At 50.8% G+C, this 19,505-nt stretch overlaps 1 protein-coding gene across 1 annotated transcript in view; it reads left to right on the forward strand.

Annotated features, from left to right (window-relative positions):
- SLX4 (SLX4 structure-specific endonuclease subunit) overlaps positions 1 to 19,505 on the forward strand; it is a 27,180-nt gene extending 7,675 nt beyond the window's left edge. The window contains exons 6-19 of the mRNA XM_006897479.1: positions 289 to 478; positions 1,948 to 2,160; positions 4,726 to 4,734; positions 6,000 to 6,202; positions 6,432 to 6,724; positions 7,336 to 7,591; positions 7,891 to 7,988; positions 8,453 to 8,455; positions 9,551 to 9,697; positions 10,792 to 10,961; positions 11,238 to 13,348; positions 17,579 to 17,681; positions 18,460 to 18,867; positions 19,151 to 19,505. Coding sequence (XP_006897541.1) covers positions 289 to 478; positions 1,948 to 2,160; positions 4,726 to 4,734; positions 6,000 to 6,202; positions 6,432 to 6,724; positions 7,336 to 7,591; positions 7,891 to 7,988; positions 8,453 to 8,455; positions 9,551 to 9,697; positions 10,792 to 10,961; positions 11,238 to 13,348; positions 17,579 to 17,681; positions 18,460 to 18,867; positions 19,151 to 19,505 — 4,559 coding nt within the window. The remainder of the gene's footprint in view (positions 1 to 288; positions 479 to 1,947; positions 2,161 to 4,725; positions 4,735 to 5,999; positions 6,203 to 6,431; positions 6,725 to 7,335; positions 7,592 to 7,890; positions 7,989 to 8,452; positions 8,456 to 9,550; positions 9,698 to 10,791; positions 10,962 to 11,237; positions 13,349 to 17,578; positions 17,682 to 18,459; positions 18,868 to 19,150) is intronic.

The following is a 19,505-nucleotide window of genomic DNA, read 5'->3' on the forward strand; positions in this document are numbered from 1 at the left end:
CCACACACACACACACTCTCTAGGGGAACAATGAAGCATCTGCCCACATAGAGATCAGTCTTATAAGCCCACTGGGGCAGTTCTGCTCTGTCCTGTAATGTCTCTATAAGTCAGAATTAACAAAAGTGAGTTCCGAGGGCCCCATAAAGTGGACAGAGCTGGGGACCAGGCGAGGCACTGCTACTGGCTGCAGAGCAGTCCAGGTGCTGGGTTTCCACATCCTGCCTGGCCCTGCAGCGTGTGCAGGTAAGCCTTCTTTGGTGTTTATTCTCGCAGGCTTCTCCTCAGGCTGTGGGCCTGGGTCCCCTGCCACAGATAGTGATGCGGCAGTGGCTTCAGCCCTGCAGCAGGAGCTGGGGCAGGAACGAGTGGCTACCCGTGAAGAGGACCTGGAGGAGAAGGGGTGGTTTTTCTGCCAGATCTGTCAGAAGAACCTGTCTGCCATGAATGTAATGCGGAGAGAACAGCACGTGAACAGGTAGAGCTGATGAGGGATCCTGCGATACCTCACCATAGTGATGGCACCTCAACCCACCTTTTCTTACTCTTTTTGGGGAAACTTTTTAAAATTATCATTTGAATAAAAGCTTCTAGAGCAAATTGGTTTTCCTTTCAGCCAGTCATTCATTTTGACTTGTTCCCACAAAGCAGCAGCATTCTTCCTGTTCCATTTTCATTTGCCCTTCTTTCCTCCTCTTTTCTACCTTCTGAGCTTTTTCCCTGCAAACTCATTGCCGCTTTGATATCCTAGGATGAGCTGTTCTAAGGAGTGAGTACTTCCCTACAATTACTGTTCACCTTGTAGTCCTGTCTGTTGTTTGGCTCAAAGTTGAACCTCCGGGTTGAGTCTGCCTCCAGACAGTCTGAAGAGTGTCGAAGGACCATAGTTTTGGATCTTCCTCCAGTCACTGTCAGAGCCTGGTATTTTTATAATTTTTTTCTAAATTTTATTACTTTTTGTGTGTGTACTGTCAAATCAGATCTGACTGGTACAGGAGGAGATTGTTCTCGAGCAGGGCATCTGGTGGATTCAAACTGTGTATCTCTGGGGTTGCAGTACAGCTTCTTGCCACTAGGCCACCAGAGCTCCTGCTCCCTGAGCCTGGTGTTTTTATGATTTAGAGTTTTGTTTCACATTTTTCTCCCAATGTCTTCAGGACTTGATACCGTGGTCCCTTTTGTGGTAATCTAAGTAGCAGTAGCTGGGCTGCATCTAGTCCTTCTGGTCTTGGTGTCCTAGGGGTATGGGGTTCACATGGTTCTTTGCACTGATTGTTTCCATGTAACTGCTTTTCTTCATTCTTTTACTCTGGATGGAAAGAGACCTTAGGCATCCTCCATTCCTTATGATGCTAAATGACTCTCTCTTGTATAAAGAGACCATATTTGGTTCATCCGTCCACATGTTAGTGGATGTTTGGGTTGTCTTCACCCTTTGGCTGTTGTAAAAGGTGCTGCTAGGAGCATTTGTGCATAAACGCTTGTATGAGTGCATGTGTTTCTTTCACTTGGGTGTGTACCTAGGAATGGAATTAATTGCTGGACTATTTAATAACTAACCCTGCCCTAACCTGTAGGGGTCCAGTCTGCCCATACTTTCTTTAAGGGCCCTGTTGGCATAGTACTTAACGTACTGGACCTCTACTCAAAAGGTTGACAGTTCAAATCCATCAGCTGTTCCATATGAGAAACTTAGGCAGTCATTTCCTGTGAAAGGAAACTGTACCTTGACAGAGTCACCAAGTTAGCATTGACCCAGTAGCAATGAATTTGGTGGTTTGGGTGCTTCAGCTGCCTGTGCTCACAGATCCTCAGTGGAGGGTCTGCAGGCTGACTTACAACAGTGTTCTCGTCAGGAGACGTCCATGCTGGGCAGGCTGACCCCACTCTCTGTCAGTGCTAATGTTAGACAGGTCCACATGACACATGGGGTGATCTCTCTTCCAGGTGCTTGGATGAGGGTGAGAAGGCACTGGAACCCCCTGCCCCTCCGATCCCTGAGTGCCCCATCTGTGGGAAGCTGTTCCTCACCTCCAAGAGCAGGAGTGCTCACCTGAAGCAGTGTGCCCTGAAGATGGAGGTGGGCCCCCGGCTTCTGCTGCAGGCAGTGCGGCTGCAGACTGCACAGGATGAGGGAGGCCCTAGCCCTCTGGTGTCTACGTGAGTCCCATGGCCATGCATGTTACAGAGTAGCCACACTTATTTTGTTTTGGGGTTTTGTTTGGGTTTCAGCATTTTTTTATTGTGGTTTGGGTGAAAGTTCAAGAGAGTATTGGTTTTCCATTCCTTCATTTTGAATTGTGAAGTTGGTTGTAGCCCTCAAAATGTTAACAACCCTTTTCCTACTTCCTCCCTTTGTTTCCCATTTCCACTCGTCCCTTCATGTCTTCTAAGCTTCCTCCCTGGACAGATAGTGCCCTTTTGATCTCCTATGGTTGAGAATATATGCCTCTCTTGTGTCACTGATCATCTCTTAGGACTCTTAGGAGTTCTGCAAGTGTACTGCATTGTATGTTGGCCACTAGCTGGAAAATCACCAGGTACTCCACGAGAGAAAGATGGTCAGTCTCCTATAAAGATGTATAGCCTTAGAAACCCTTTGTGAAGGGTCTCTGTGAGCTGCAACTGACTTGAAGACTGTGGGGTTGGCTTTGCTTCATTGTTGGCTACAGTGTGATCCCTGGGAGTGAATTCAGTTCCAGGTTTGAAGGATGTCTGAGGACCACAGTCTCAGGGCTGACCATTTTTATATTTTGTTTGGCATTTTCCTCCATTATACCTAAGACCTTGTCTGGAATCCTTTTTAGAGTAGTCAGCAGTAGTAGCCAGGCACCACCTAGTTCTTGTGGTCTCAGAGTCTTGCTCTGGTTTTTTTCAAAAAAACTCTTTTTATAATGTGGAGATACAGAGATGAGGATTTCTGGAAATGAAAGGTTTGACGGGACTATAAGGCACAATCCCTGAAAATGTCCAAGTCCCAGAGGCTCTGCAGCGACAGGACAGCCTAGTCTTTGGAAAGGACTGGAATGGTTGCCCCCAGACCTTTGCTTAAAGTTCCCCAGTACTGTCTTCCTATAGCTGATGCCTGTAGAAGCAGCTGAGTATTTGGTAAGCAGCTGAGTATTTGGTAACTCATTTCCTCTCCACAGGTCACTTCTTGTCTTCCATGGTTCCCACCTCAGTGTGGTCCTGTTTATATAAACTTAATACCAGATTAAAGCATCCTGGAGGTGCAGTGGTTAAATGCTTGGTAGAAAAGTTGTCTGCTGGACTCCCCGGCAGCTCTGTGGAGAAAGGCTCTGGCAGTCCACTAGTAAAGATTTCCACCTGAAATACCATCTGAGCAGCATCCTGCATGGTCACTGGGAGTTGGAACCAACTCAGTAGCACTCAGCAAATGCAGTAGAAGATAATTTAGCATTGTTCAAAGAGGTGGTGTGACAGAACCATGGAATCCTATTTTTAACAATATTTGCAAATGTATTAAAATAGACCCCAATAAAGTGGTGCGAACCACAGCTGTCAGAGCAGAAGGGCAGCTGGCTTGATGTACGGTATGTCCCTGTGGCAGAATTCACACAGCCTCAGGGTGCCTGAGATTCACAGCCAGCATGCTCATCTGTATTTTAGCCCCTGAATACTTGTTAGGTGCTGTAGGGGTGAACCATAATTAACTGAACACAGGCTTGCTTACATCTTCCAAAAGAGCCCTAGTGACATAGTGTTCTGTGTGTCACACTGCGAACCAGAACCGTGGCAGTTCAGGTCCACCAGGGAAGAAAAATGGGCCATTCCTCCAGTGAAGAATCCAGTCAGAAATGCCACAAGGGCCTCTGTGCACTGGAATCAACTCGGTGCCAGTGGGTTTGGTTGGTTTATTGGACAGCTTAAGGGCTCCCTGGTTGTGCAGTGCTTAAAGCATCCAGCTGCCAACTAAAGTGGTCTTAACCCATCAGCTTTCTGTGGAGAAAGATGTTACCGTTTGCTCTCTCAAAGATTCACCTTAACTCACTGCTGTAGCACCGGAGCAGCTCCTAATGGGGCCTCTGTTGAATTTCTGAGGCAATAAATCACACCGGAGGAGATTCCCCCTTTCTCCCACAGAGCCTCTGGTGGGTTGGGACCACTGCAGTGGCTCAGCTCTGGGGTAAATAGAGTACCTCCCTGTGGATCACACCACAGGAACTCCTCCCTGTAAAGTTTACATCTTTGTAGGGTGACTACAGATCAGAATGAGTCAGTAGCAGCAGGTTTTTTGGTTTGCTTAGATTTTAAGGTGGTCTGGTGGCACACTGATTAAAGCTCATCTGTTACCTACCAAGCCAGCAGCGCCACAGGAGCAAGTTGTGACAGTTTGTGCACCTGAAGGCTACTCTTGGAAGTCCATGGAATGCTCTGCTCTACCCGGGAGTGTGGCAACTGAGTTTGAATCCACAGCAGTAGGCTGGTCTGGTTTTTTGGTCTGTGCCTTTACAGTGACCCCAGGTTAGGGACCAGAGCTACCCCAAAGGGTCCAGACTGCTGTCCTGGAGGTAGCAAGTCACCTGGTCTTTCTTCTAGGGAGTGTTTCAGTTAGCAACCATGCACTTAACTGCTGTGCCAGCAGGCTCCTCTAGTGAACGTGTTGGAGAACTTGAAATCTTGGTGGACATGCCTCAGCTGTGTCTGTCTGGCTTTTTAATAACTCCAAGAGGTGAAGCACACCGTGGGGCATCCTTCTAGAAGATTGTCAGAGTTGAAAGCTGCAGCAAGGAGCTGCCCTTTTCAGGGCTTTCTCCAACCAAACCTGTGATGTCTGGGTCCCTGTGGGGTTGGGGTTCCCACTGACCATACTTAACAGAGCATCCCATGTACCCATGAACTTCCCATGCACTGGGCACGTCAGCTGTGGCCTGGTCAGCTGAGGCCCTGCCAGTGGGGCCTGGAGGGGCATCGTGGCAGCGCCATGTGCAGCACGTGAGGCTGTGGGGCTAGGTCTCTCCCCTCCTGAAGGCTGAGCCTGTCATACAGCTTCTCCAGAAGCTGGAGCTGAATGGGAACTCACTTAGAACTTCGGAGGTTTGTTTTCAAACTTCTTTTCTCAGTTTTTCCATCCTATTTTGTGCCCAGACATGTGGGGCTTCTCCAGGTGATCTAGGTGGCCTCGGGTGCTGTACCTTCTCCTGAGTCAGCTGATCAGGCTGATGGTCAAACTGGAAGGCCTTCACTTCAGACCTGAGGCCCCTAGAGGAGGAGGTGCAGACAGGTGTGCCTGGGGGATATCTGAAGTCAAGTCAGAAGCTGGTCAGGATCTAGGGAGTGACACGAAACTCTCTGTCTGGACTCCACTGGAAGGATTTGGCAATGCTGGGGGGTATGCCCACCAGGAGGACCCAGATCTTTCCATGCCCAGTCATCAGTGCTGACCCATGACTGGGCTGAACTTGGTAATGTCATCTGGGCTCATCTAAAGCAATAGAATAAATATAGCGAGACCTTGGAGTGGCTTGTCCCCCACTGAGAAAAATGGTTAGCCATCTTCTCAGACCCACTGAGAACATTGAGCACCAAGGAGGAGATGGGGAGGGTGGTACAGGTTAAGGCAACATTCCCATATGTTGTTCGTAGGGTCCCTAAGAGTCATGGTCAACTCAGCAGCACCTAGCTTCCTGCTGATCCCCTGCTGAAGAGGACATTTAAGCCCTCAGATCTCCAATTAGGAGAACATTTAGCTCCTTCCTCGTCTGCACTAAGAGAACAGTTAGCCTCCTCCTTATGCCCGCTGTAGAGAACATGTAGCTTCTCAGGCCTCCATTTGGGAGAACATTTAGCCTCCTTCCTGTGCCCCAGTGAAGAGAACATTTATCCCCCTCCCCAGGTCTCCCCTGAAAAGAACATTTAGCTCCCACTCAGGACCTACTGAGGAGAACAGGTCCCACTCTTTTTAAGTGTGGACAGGCCTCAGGTACAATGCCCTCTGGCCCTTACTAACTCCTCTTTGTCTGCCTCTAAAGCATCAGCCATCAGGTTGGGACTCCAAAACGGAAAGGAGCCCCCACCAAGAAGGAGACCCAGAAAAGGCAGAAGGTCATCCAGCCTGAGGCGCTTTCGGAGGACATGCTGGTGGCCATGGCTCTGTCCCACTCAGAAGTGGAGCAGTGTGGCACTGTGCCGACCCTCAAACTGGAGAGTGCTTTTTCTGAGAGGATAAAACTGGGAGCAAGTACAGGTAACCAAGAACAGGCCCAGGAGGAGGTCCAGGGGCCCGGAATTGGGGCCAGGAGCACTGGGGGGTTTGGGTGCCAGTGCAGGAGGCTGGAAGCAGTGGCCCTGAGCCCACAGTGACTCCGGGGATTCCTCACACTCGGGTCTGCACAGAGCTGACCACCTCAGGTTCTGGATAAGTGGACCAACTCCCATCACTCACCCATTCTGTTTCTGTCTGTCTCTAGAGAAGAAGAGTCGCAAGAAGAAACTACCTGCTTCTCTGCCCCCACTGTTAGTCCAGGACACCGAGGCCACGTGGCGACAGACAGAGGATCACGTGGCTATACTCTTAGCTGAGGAAGTAGAGTTCTCCAGCACGCCACCACTGCCCTCAAGCCGGATCCTCAAGAAGGAGTTGGTGCCTGAGGGGAGACAGAAATGTCTGTGGGAGGGCAGCACCCTGTTTGGAAGCTGGGCCCCAGAGGCCTTCTACACGGCAAGCCTGGTGCCAATCCTTTTGCCTCAGCAACTTGCCCAGGTGAGGCTCTGGAGAGGGTCAGGAAGAGGACAGAATGGAAGTCCTTTACAGCTATTCCTAGTTCAGAATGGACGACCTGTGGTTCTCAACAGCATGTTCCCAGAGAAGCTGTGGAGCATGCAAAATGCTGGGCCCTGCCCCTGAACCCTGTTCTCTGTGATGGGGCCCTAGGGTCTGCATTCTGTCCAAAGCCATCCAGATTGTTGGGAGGAGTTTGAAGCCAGTGCAGACGGTTCACGCACTTGGCGACAAAGGCCACATGTTCACCCAGGCCTGGCCATTAATTTACGAAAAACTCAGCCAGTAGAAATCCCATGGAGCACTCTTCTCTAAAACACGGGGGCCCTGGGAAGAAGGGTTGACTTGGAAGCAACTATCAACTCCTCGGGAGGGACCTTCCCTGTCTCACCGAGGCTCTTTGACATAAACATTTCTTTACACTTGGGGCCACAGGCTGGGCCTGGCCCTGGCAGCGAAGTTCCCTGTATTGCAGCTGCCCACCACTGGTCACGCCCCTCATCTTCCAACTTTCGAGTGTCTTTCCTCAGGCCGGGTCCTTCTGCACTATTCACATTGCTGACGGCATGGCTATTATGTTGTCTCTGTTCCAGGGTCCCACAAAGGAGCCGACATCGTCTTTAATGCCACTTGACCAGCTAGTGTCGGGTGTGTGTGTACCCCCTATCCACCACAGTCCCTCACACAAGGACTGCTGTCCCAGAGGGCACCAGGCAGAGCCCAGCCCCAGGAAGGAACTGCCTTCTTCCAGCCAAAGGGAGCGCCAGGCCCTACAGGACCTTGTGGACCTGGCCCGAGAGGGGTTGGGGCCCAGCACTAGGGGCCTGGCAAGCTGGGGCAAGGAAGCAGGTGAGACACTTGAGGGACACCTACCATCCTCATGGTCCTTTGTTTCTGTGAGAGCAGCTTGGAATTGAATTTGAGGCTTCATCTTGGCACCACAGGAAGAATGTTGTCTCTGAATGCTCTAGGGCAGTGGGAATTAGGCAGACGTGTCAATTTCCCTTCAAGCTTCAGCCAGGGTCAGTGTGAGTGATTGGAAGGTGGTTGGGCGGATATTGTCTGAGTTACTCTTTTCCAATGAGTTGTTGTTGCATAAATGCCACCTCCTTCCTGGCCCCAAAAGATGGTGATCCTCTGACCTGCAGCTCCCTCTCCCATCACAGATCTGGTGCCCAGCAGCTTCCCTTTGTCGGGGTTTGTTCTGCCACCCAAGGAGGAGCACCTTGAGGACAGTGGCGCCTCGGTAAGGATGCAGCCATGCCATAGATTTGGCTCTGCTGAGGGGGTCCCTGATGTTAGGAAAGGTTAGCGAGGGGGTCCCTGATGTTAGGAAAGGTCAGCTCGCTATCATCCTCTGGGCCCTCACACTTTTCATCACCCACCTTATAGCATGGGAGCCCCAAGGGAGCCCCTGGGGAGCCTCCAAGTCGTGGGTTCATTCAGATCACCAGTCTAAGAGCAGGCTTTGGCCTGGAGTCAGGACAGGCCAGATTCCCTAGGAAGTCACCTTGCTGTGTCGTCTGCCTCACACTGTCCATTCTAGATCCTCCAAGCCCCAGGGTTCCCAGGCCACATCTGCCAGTCCAGATGTCTGTGTTGCCAGCTCATGGAGTTTTCCTGAGAATACTAGGATATTTGTAGTAACTAAAGCCCTGATGCCAATGCTGGTGACACCACTGGACAGACATGAGGAAGACAAAGCTGCAGCTTGTGTCTCCAGCAGTCCCTGACCCCTGCTGGAACATCCTTCAAACTGGGTCAGAATGTTTCAGGAATTACCACTAGAAACGAAGGTCATGTAGGCATTGCATAGCAACCAAGACTTGCCACAGCTTTGACCAGAACAAGAAACAAGCAGCTTAGCCTCCTCCCTCAGAGGTGACCGGCTACCCACAGAAATGTGTGCTCTCCCCAGAGCCCTGCCACAATCCTCCTTCCTGACAGTTTCTACAGGTGTTTGTTTTCTGAAAAACAAAACTCCAAACCCATTGCCATCAAGTTGAGTCTGACTCCTAGAAGTTGTCATATATTTTTCCATGGAGTGGCTAGTGGGCTCGAACCATCAGCCTTGTGATTAGCAACCTTAACTACAATGCACCAGGTCCTGTTGTTTTATGCTTGGCATGAAACATGAGCAACAGTTGCTGTGCAGCATGTACGAAGCCTTGTTTCTGATGCACTCAAAGAACCTGTTGGTTGAGGAAGACTAGTTACAGCATGGATGGCTATTGGGCATGTTGGCAGTTAACCCCTATAATGCGGACATATGTACAGCCCCGGACTTTGACTCAGATAAAAAAAGAAAAGAAATAATAATGAAAAAGAATATTTGATTTTGAGTAACAAAATTAAATATTAACTATAACAAGGCTTTTAAAATTATATTCATAGATTAAAATAATTATTTTTTTTAAAAAAGAAATCATAATGAAACAAAATTTGCAGCCATGTAGACTCCGGGACAGCTGTGCTCTGTCCTGCAGGGTCACGATGGGTCTGAGTCAGCAGCTGTGGGTATTGATGAGATTGACCTGACTCTGGAGTGGGTCCTGCTGCCACCACAGCCTTCCCAGCATTGTTAGGCTTTTCCACCTCTACCACTGGCCCCACCATGGACCAGCTGCTTAACGAGAGAGCTTGAGAAAGAGTCTCTTGTTCTGTCCCTGACTGTTGGGCCTCAGGGTCCCCAGAGGTGGAATCCAGCTGATGTGTGCTGATTCTCTCACCCCTGTACATGTGTGAATAAGGCGTGGGCAAGAAGTGGGTGGGTGTGCAACCTGACCACCCTTGCTGTCTCCTTTCCAGGTCTCCCTTGGCCTGCTGGTCTCCGATTTCGGTGCCATGGTCAATAATCCTCACCTGAGTGATGTCCAGTTCCAAGTGGACAGCGGGGAGGTGCTTTATGCCCATAAATTTGTGCTTTATGCGCGGTGTCCGCTTCTCATCCAGCACGTGAGTCCTGCTCTCTACCCTTCACCCTCCTTCCCCATGCCCCTTTCACTGGGGTTCCTCTTCCTGCTCTCAGCCTTTCATCCTCCTTCCCTTGAACCTCTCACTGGGGTTCCTCTTCCTGCTCTCTGCCCTTTGGCCCCTTCTTCTCTCCTTCCCTCCCTCATCTCTCCCCCTGCCCCAAAGGCCTCCACTCCAATGCCCTAGTGGTTAGGCCATCCATGGGGAAGAGAGAAAGGCAGGTTTGAGGGTAGGAAGTTGTGTGAAGGGCAAACCTCAGGATTGCCTTTCAGTTGAGTGAAAATCTGGTCTTCCCAGAATTTCTTTCTTATCACCACACTCTTCAAGTTGAGGTGCTAAGAACAAGTTTAAAGGCATCAGCTCTGACTCTTCTGATGTGCTTTGACTTGTGTGTCATGCCACACAAGAATCCAGAAAATTCATTTTCATTTCAGCGAGTTCTAGAGCCTCTGCTATCTCTTGAGAGGACGCAAACTGGTTTTTGAGCTACACTTAAACCCATGGCCCTTGAATTGACTCTGTCACCTGGTAAGGCTCCCTCAGGGTTTTGAGGCTGTGAATGTTTATGGGAGGAGAAGGCATATAGTTCTCCTGCAGAATGGCTGTGGATTAAAACTACTGACCTTTCAGTAAGCAGTGCAACACAGCACCCATTATGCCACCAGAGCTCCCTGGCCTCTTGAACACTCATTCTTGCTCAGTGTTAAAAACAGAAATGCCATGGCCTAGCCTATTAGGCAATGGGCCACTGACCCAAATGTTGGTGGCTCAAACCCCGCAGCTGCTCCATGTGAGAAAAATGAAATTACAGAAAAGATCAAAGCTTTGGAGACCCTCCAGGGCAGTTCTGCCCTGTCTGCGTGGTCACTGCATGTTGGCGTGGACTCATCGGCAGTGACTGTGGCCTAATAGATGGAACTGAAGCCTAATGGATGGAAGTCCTCTGTCTGTGCCTGCTAAGAAGACTTAAGAAACAAGACATCACAGACTGGTTAGAGCAGTGGACAGCTGAGCGAAGTGTTGATTCCACGTCATGCCCGCGTAGTCAGCAAGCCTTGTTGTTTTTACTTCTTCAGGTAAACAGTGAAGGCTTCTTTGCGGTGGAAGATGGAGACATGAGGGTCCAGCGTGTCCTGCTGAGTGACGTTAGCACACAGGTGGTTCACGCCTTCCTGCATTATCTCTACACTGCGGATGCCAGCCTGAACTCCCGTCTGACCCCTGACCTGCGCTCCCTCGCCCTCAGGTCAGCTCAACTACCTGTCAACTTCACAGTCATTAAAATTAACTAACCAGAACTAGTGGGCTAATGAATCCCTGGGTGGTGCAGAGTAGCCAAAAGTTGATGGTTTAAACCTCCCTCCGTACCCCCCCCCACACACACACACACACCACACACATGCATCCTGGAAGATAGGCCTGGCAAATTTGAGCCAGTTCTCAGAATCAAGCCCATGGCACTGGAAAGCACACGAGCCAGTGGCATGGGGAGAGCAGCACCACAGCCTGTGATGTGTTGCAGGTTTGGTGTGAACGCACTCGTCCATCTGTGTGACCAGGCTCTGCTCAAGCTGGACACGGAGGAGGAGGAAGAGGAGCACTATGATAGCAGAGCTGACAGCTTCCAAGAGCTGCTGCGGACTGTGTGGGCAGATGAAGGGGAGGTAGAGACCCCCCTGAGAGCTGAGGGCCACAGGGAGGACAGAGAACAAGTGGACGATGATGAAATGGAAGAGATCTACGAGTTCGCTGCTACTCAGAGGAAGCTCCTCCAGGAGGAAAAACTGACTAAGGGGGCCACAGCTACTGAACAGCCCAGGGAGGACTGTCTAGCTCCTGGGTGTGTCAGAGCAAGTGTCCTGGTCCACACATCCCTGGAAACTATAGGAAATGGGCAAAGGAGTGAGGAGGCCCCAACCAGATGGACCAGTGTGGGGCAGCCTGGTTCCCTGTCCCCCCAGGGCCAGTGTCCCCACAGTGAGGTGGCTACAAGGAAAATTCCAAACCATTCCAGCTTTGTGAGCCCCACTGATGAGTCCTGGGCACAGAGGAGGATAGGTTGCCTTCCGTGCCCCATTGATGGTCACAAACAGCTTTTCTCATCACCCCAAGAATATAGTGAGCCCCACCGGATAACAGATGGCCAAAAGGAGCAGAAGAAGGTGGTAGAGGAGACCTCCCCCAGGCGACCAGGCCCCACCATGGCACATTCCCCTCAGCGAGGGAGTCCCTCCTGGTCCTGCCCACATCCTTTCCACACAGATGACAGACCCCTGTCAACACCCCACTCGTGCAGTGCCACTTTCAGGGCAGTCTGCCAGGACTCACTGTCCCCAGACTTGCCGTCCAGGTGGAGGAAGGACATTGGTGTCCCCACACTGCTCACAGACCCAGGCCACCAGGAGGGCAAAGAAGTTGGCTCCACATGGGCATGCAGGAGTAATAGGGTCCCTGTGTCCCCAGAAAAGTCCCTGTCCATCGACCTCACCCAGCCAGACTCTGGCCACTTGTACCCTGGACCACCTCCCTCTCTACCCATCTCGAGGAGGGATGATGAGGTCATCCTCTTACTGGATTCAGATGAAGAGCTGGAGCTACAACAGTCCCGAGTGAAGCCCCCTCCTGACACTCCTGCCAAGGAAAGTCAAGTGCTAGAAGCCAGCCCCCGGTCCGTGGAGCTGTTCTCTGTCATTGACATTGATGCAGATCTGGAAATTTCTCCCACCCCACTGAGCCAGACACAAGGCAGGCTGTTGGAGTGCCTGAGCTCTCCGCGTAGCAAAAGGCAGCTCCGGCTGTTCTGTGATGGACCAAGTAGCCCTGAGCAGGAAAACACCACAGACACATCATGGCTGGTGCCTGCAACCCCACTGGCCAGCAGAAGCCACCATGGCTCATCCCAGGGCCGGACCTCTAGGCCTCTGATGCACAAAAGTAGCCACTTGGAACCCAGAGTCGTGTCAGAACATGAGGAGGCCAGTGGAGTCACCAACATATTGCCGGTCATCGTACCCCAGACAGCACCCCCACTCCTGCTGCCCACTTCCCCATGGAGCTCAGGGGGAGAGAGGTGGGCCTCCAGGACCCTGTCCACTCCACAGCCCAGGCAGGGGCAAGACTCCTCTCCTGGGGCTCCCTGTCCTCGCCAGCTGACTCTGGCCACTGCTGAGGATGTGGTAGAAGTTGAGGACAGTGATGATGAGCTGGGGGTGGCCCCTCACCAGGCAGACAGCAGCCCTTTGCCATCTGGGGAGCCCTCCATCCCTGTGGATGAGTGCTGTTGGAGTATTGAGCCCCTCTCGCCCATTCCCATCGACCACCTAAACCTTGAGCGAACTGGTCCCCTGAGTACCAGCAGCCCTAGCAACAGGGCCAGGGAGGCCACAGACAGCCCAGCCTGTGGTTCCTCAGGCCTCTTGGCCACCACCCCCATCCGAGGGAGCTGTCCTGACCACAGGGAGTCCCAGGAGCAGTCCCCCCGAGCTGGCTCCCCAAGGAGCAGTAGGCTGAGCTTGCTGAACTCGGCCCTGTGGGATGACTGGGATGGAGAAGACAAGTCGCTCGAGGTCCCTCCTCTGGCCCAGAGACTCGGCATTAAGCGAGCTAGGCAGCCAGGCAGCTGCGAGACCCCAAGTGAGTACAAATGGGAACTGGGAGGGTGGTGGAGGACTGAGTGTTGACTGAGCTGGGCAGCCAGGTCTGTGTGAGACCCCCAGTGAGGACAAATGGGGACCGGGAGGGTGAACAGGACTGAGTGCTGACTGAGCCAGGCGGCCAAGCTAGTGTGAGACCCCCAGTGATACAAACGGGGCAGGAATGATGAGAGGACTGAGCACTGACTGATCCAGGCAGCTCTGAGACCTTCAGTGAGTACTGAAGTAGGAAGAGCAACTAGGTAACTCTGAGACCCCCAGTAATACACATAAGGGATAGAATGACTGAGCACCCACCAAGCTGGGAAGCCAGGCGGCTGTGAGACCCCCAGTGATTCAAATGGGGGTGGGGTCTGCACTGAGGGACCAGAGGTCAGACCTGAATGTGGAGGGCTTCAAGGCTGGTGGCCTAGAGGTATGCATGAAAGTGCAGCGAGAGCCAGTGTTTCCTAAAACCATGTGACATAAGGTCACCAGGCACCTCCATCTGGCCCAGTCTGTGGAGCCCACCCCAGAACATGGTCAGAACCTCTGGGAGAGGCCCAGACCCTGCCCCCAAAACCTGAGTGTACCCTAAAACTGGTCAGGTTTGATTCCTGGAAAAGCTAAATATGGAATCACCATGTGACCTAACCTGTCTGCTCCCCTGTATGGACAATCAGAAAAATTAGATTCGTCCATACAGTTGCAATACAAAGTTCACAGCAGCTAAAAGATGGAAAAGACCCAGTGCCTGCCCATCAGTGGATGGATGGATAAACACAGTGAAGGCTATCCACACAGGAGAATATGGCTGTTACGTCACTCCTAGCTTCTAGCGACCCCGTCCGTGTACAGCAGCATGAAACCCTGTGGGGTTCTGGACCCACCCTCACAATCTCTGCCACCATCCACCGACTGACAAAGTCCATCTCATTGAGATCTCCTCTCTTTCTCTGACCCTCTATTCCCTGGATGATGTCCTTCTCCACAAATTGGCCCCATCTGGTAACTTGCCCAAAGTGCATGAGATGAAGTCATCATACATATTTGCTTTCAAGGAGTACCGTGGATACACTTTTTCCCATAGACATGTGTTTGGTCTTTTGCCAGTCTGTGGTATATTCAGTGTTTTCCACCAGTATCACAATTGAAAGACATTAGTTCTTTTTCTGTTTTCCTTATTCCCTGTCTAATTTGCGTATGCATATGAAAAGACCATGGCTTGGGTCAGGCACAACTTAGTCTTTAAGGTGACACCCTTTCTATTTAGCACTTTTCAAGAGGTTGACAGCAGATTTGCCCAGCGCAGTGCATCATTTTATTTCTTGACTCTACTTAGATATTGACCATGGATATCCTACAGAGAAAGAAGGCTTCAGCACCGTCAGACCCTGCATAGTTTAGTTGTATCACTTATAGTCGTAGAGTTGCATCACTAGGAAATATCCAGAACGTGCATATTTGTAGAGATTAGTATTGCCAGGGAGGGTTGGGGAGTGACAGTTGATGAATACAGGGTTTCCTTTTAGGGTAGTGATAATGTTCCAGAACTAGACTGAAGTGCTGGCTGCATTACATTGTGAAGGTACTAAGTGCAGCAGAACTGTGAACCTGAAAGTGGCTCATTTAATATTAAGTGAATTTTACCTCAATTTAGGAAAAAAGATAAAGGGAATGTGGGCCATGACCTGTTCTCTGTCAGAACAGACCCAGAGTGAGGGTCAGGAGCGGAGGAAGCCCGACCAACTGTGTGGATGTTTTGTTTCTGACACTGAGGAGAAGCCTGGCAGGTCTCAACAGCGAGGTGCTGCCCTTAGACCTGTGGGTCCTGCTCAGGCCTCTGGACCTGCTGTCTGAGCTGCTCAGGCTTCCAGTCCTGCTCTGAAGCCTCTAGATGCTGCTTTCAGGCAGGGCAGGCCTGAGTGAATGGAGGCTGCTGAGTGGTAAGATCAAAAGGAAACTGTTCCTCAGGAGAAGAGCATCTGGAGTTTCACTTCCTCCTTAAGTCCTAGACTGATGGGACTTCAGGGGCCAGCACCTCTCCGCCTGAAGTGTCAAATCATCTTGAAGCTTTCTTACACACATAGCGGGCACCACCCTCCCTGCCCCGAGTTATTGGTTCAGTGCATCTGAGCAGATAGGAAATTTGCATTTCTAACCAGTTTCCAGGTGATGCTCTGAGAACTAAAGTGGTAACTTTAGATCAGTGGGCCTCAAGGGCATGATAAACTCAACCAAAAATTTGGATCATTTTTCAGTAAATAGCTATTACTTCTCAAAGAGAGTTTCACAGGGCTCCATGACTCTAAAAATATTTAGGCCCACCAGGGAAGAACACATTCCCACACTAGATCAGAAGGGCAACATCAAGCCCAAGGTGAAAGCTCAGAAGGAACGAGTAGGATAGAAGGATAACTGGAAAGGAGAGTTCACAGGGCAAAAGTGGGAAGAATGCAATAGGTATTGTAGTTAATGTTATAAAACAAAACATGTATGAGTTGTGAATGAAAACCATTTTGATCTGTAAATTTTCCTCAGATCACAATAAAAAGTTAAAAGGACCAATTCCTAAGCCATCCGCTTGTCCTTAAAATAGTAATAATTGTTTTTTTCTAAGATAATAGCTTTCGTAGCTGACCCTCCAGTAGGTTTTCTGAGGCTGTAAATCGCATGGGAGGAGACTGCCCATCTTTCTCCTGAGGAGCCACTGATGGGTTTGAACTGCCAGCAAAACTCCCTATGTACTTCACCAGCAAAGTTCGTAAAAGCTTTGAGATGTAATCCACCTACCATTTAATTTACCCCTTTAAAGTATATATGCGTGTTTACAATATCCACAGTGCTATGAGGCCATTACTATCTAATTTCATAACGTACTTACCTCCTTAGATACTTTGTGACATAGTCACCCATCATCTCCCCCACCCCAACCTCTGGAAACCACTACCTTATTTTTATGCAGGTAATTCACATGTAACCATTTTTTGCAAGCCACACAATGCCTCGCATGTCAGTCAGCTTTGTGTTCCTTGAGTGTTGGACATGAAAAACATGGGAAGTAATTTTCCGTTACTATAACTTTGATTCTTTTAGGCATTTCACAATATTAGAATCCTGTAATCTGAGGTCTTTTGTTCCTGTCTGCTTTCACATGATGTAATACTTTTGAAGTTCATCCACTTTGTAGCCTACATCAGAGCTTTTTATTACTGCATTATACTTCACTGTGTGGAGAACCCACATTTTGTTCATCCAGTCACTTGCTGCTGGATACTTGGATGTGTCTGCTTTTTAGTTGTTACAAATAATCTAGGCATAAAAGCAAGTTTTACAGGGATGTTTGTCCTGCAGGAAGTGTAGCCAGAGTGTTCATTAGAAATGAGGATGGTGAGAACTGGTCTCACATACTTTAGACATGTTGTCAGAAGGGACTAGGAGAAGAATATCATGCTTGGTAAAGTAGAGGGGCACCAAAAGGAAGTTCTGCTTGTTAATGAGATGGACTGACACTGGCTGCCACCGAGGGTGTAAGCAGAGCAGAGACCGGATGATACGGGACAGTCAGGGTTCCATTATGTTGTGCATGGGATCCCTATGTATCAGAGCCCACTTTGGGCACCTAAAGACCTGTCTTCGGTTCTTCTGCCTATGAGTGAAATTGCTAAGCCATATGGTATTTCTGTGTTTAAAGTTGTGAGGGCTCATAATTTTATCCTATCTCCAGCAGTGAGTTCTAGACTTCATCCCCTCTCCAGCACTTGCAGTCTCCCCACTTTTCCCCAATAATAGTCATCTAATAATAGTGAATGTGACAAGAGCCCTGGTGGCACAATGATTTGGTGCTCATTGCTAGCAAAAAGATTGGCACTGGAGTCCACCACTGGCTCTAAGGCTAAGCTGCCGGCAAAAAAAAAATTGGCATCAGAGTCCATCACTGGCTGTGAGGGAGAGGTCACCTTGTGGTCTGTGCATGTGAAGATGTGTCATCTCATGAGCCTTCAGTCTACAAACATGGTACCTGTGAAGCACATAGAGCACCTGGAATCCCTCAGATGATTCTAGAACCTGGGAGTGAGGCGGGGTGGAGGGCGAGATACATGTTCCTGTCCACAGGGCAGGATAGCAGCCAGTGCTCTTCCAGAACAGCATTGTTCTTGGCAGCCTGGTAGGTGTCAGAGAGGAAAATCCAGGCCCCTGATGCTGAACCCTGTGGTTTTTTCCTACCCAGAAGGCGTTTATCAGAAGAAGAACTTGCCCCCGAAAGTGCCCATCACCCCGATGCCACGATATTCCATCCTGGAGACTCCAGTACTGAAGAAAGAGCTGGATCGGTTAGTGCAATTCTGGAAAGGCTGCTTCTTCTGAGTCGCACATGACTCACTGAACCAGGAGGAGGAGGATCCTGTTCAGGGGTCTTCATGGTCAGATGCTGCCTGCTTCTCCTGGTAGCCATGACTGCCCAGCCTGGTGTCCAGGAGGGAGGTGATGCAGATGGCTTCTGAGGAGATATGGGCTGAAGAGCTCACAGACAGAGACTTTTGAGGTGACAACCCAGAAAGCAGCCTCCCTTGTTTCATGGTGGCAGAAGGGAGGCCTGACTTTGAAAACCACAAGAAAATGGTCACATCCAAGTCAATGTTTTCTCCAGCTTGGTGTCAAGGGAGCCACATGGGCCTCTTCAGGCTGACGCCATTACTCTGAATGCTGGGGGAGAGCCCCTTCCTAAAATATTCCTCACAGTAGGCTCAGTTGGCATGTAGGTGAGACACAGACCTTGTATGCTCATGAAAACCACACTTGGGAAGGTTCCTCAGCACCAGGCTGTTCGTTAGGAACTACTTGCAGTGATGCAATGTTAAGTGCTGTGCTGCTAACTACAGGTCAGCAGCTCCACAGAAGAACGACAGGTAGACTTTACAGCCTCGGACACCTGAGGGAGGGTCACTGAATCAGAATGCACCAGTGCCATGGGCAGGGAAAAACCATTCATGGACTCACTGGGAGTCGTTGCTCTGATGAACTTCATAGCTGGTGTGGAGGGTGCTGACCACGTGTGCTGGAGTCCTGACAACCTCCTGACGTCCACCTGCCTCCCTATTCCCCATTCAGGTTTGGAGTCCGCCCACTGCCCAAGCGCCAGATGGTCCTGAAGCTGAAGGAGATATTCCAGTACACTCACCAGACCCTGGACTCGGACTCGGAGGACGAAATCCTTTCCTCACAGGTACCCCCAGCCCACACTACCCTGGACATCCGGACTTCAAGAGCAGGTGGCCAGCCCCCAGCACAGGCCACTGCTGGCCCCAGTCACCAAAGGCACAAAGAACCCACTGGGATGAAGGGGGTCAAGAGTCCCCGGTGTAAAAGGAGACAGCCAGAGGCCAGCCCCCAACCACAGCACATGTCACCACCCACGGAGGGGCCTGCGTGCTCTGATGGGGACAACTGGCTCCCAGCTTCCCAGGAGTCTGCGGTCACCTCCATGGACAGCAATGATGGCTCCGTTGGTTCCCAGAGGTAACTGGGTGGGAGAGATGGGCTGTGCACTGGGTCAGTGAGGCATAGAGCTCTGGTAGTCTTGGCTTGAAACTGCAGGAAATGTGGGCAGGTAGTCCCCAGCACTCCCTCTGAGGAGCCTGCCAGCCTGTCACCCAGGAAATCAGCTCAGAAACTGCTTTTGCTGGTGTGGCCAGAACCTCTGAGCCAAGCTGTAGGCTGCCCAGGAGGTAGCAGGCCCGGGGTGTCCTCCGGGGTCCTGGTCCCAGCAAGGTTCACACTCCTTTGTTATGGTCCTTCCCAGCTCTTCCTGCCAGGAGTTTGAGTTCGGGGCAGCCCTTGAGTCTGAAGGCGACAATGGTGAGGAGGGAGTCACCAGCTCACAGGCAGCAGCCAAAGTGGCCGACACAGAAGCAGCAGTGTGGCGCTTCATTCGTTCACAGCCAGCACTGTACCGCAGGGTCCTGCTGTACCAGCCTCTGGAGCTGGCGGAGCTGCGCACAGAACTGCGTGGACATGGCATCCACATGGCTGCAGGCCGGCTCCTGGACTTCCTGGATGCCCAGTGTGTCACCTTCACCACCAGCGCTGCCAGAAAGGAGCAGCTGGGCAGGCAGTGCCGGCGACCTAGGGGCAGGAAGAGACGTGGGCAGGAATGA

This window comes from Elephantulus edwardii, unplaced genomic scaffold (assembly GCF_000299155.1).
Source record: "Elephantulus edwardii isolate Elephantulus edwardi_28Jun2011 unplaced genomic scaffold, EleEdw1.0 scaffold00209, whole genome shotgun sequence".
In the NCBI taxonomy this organism is placed as follows: domain Eukaryota; kingdom Metazoa; phylum Chordata; class Mammalia; order Macroscelidea; family Macroscelididae; genus Elephantulus; species Elephantulus edwardii.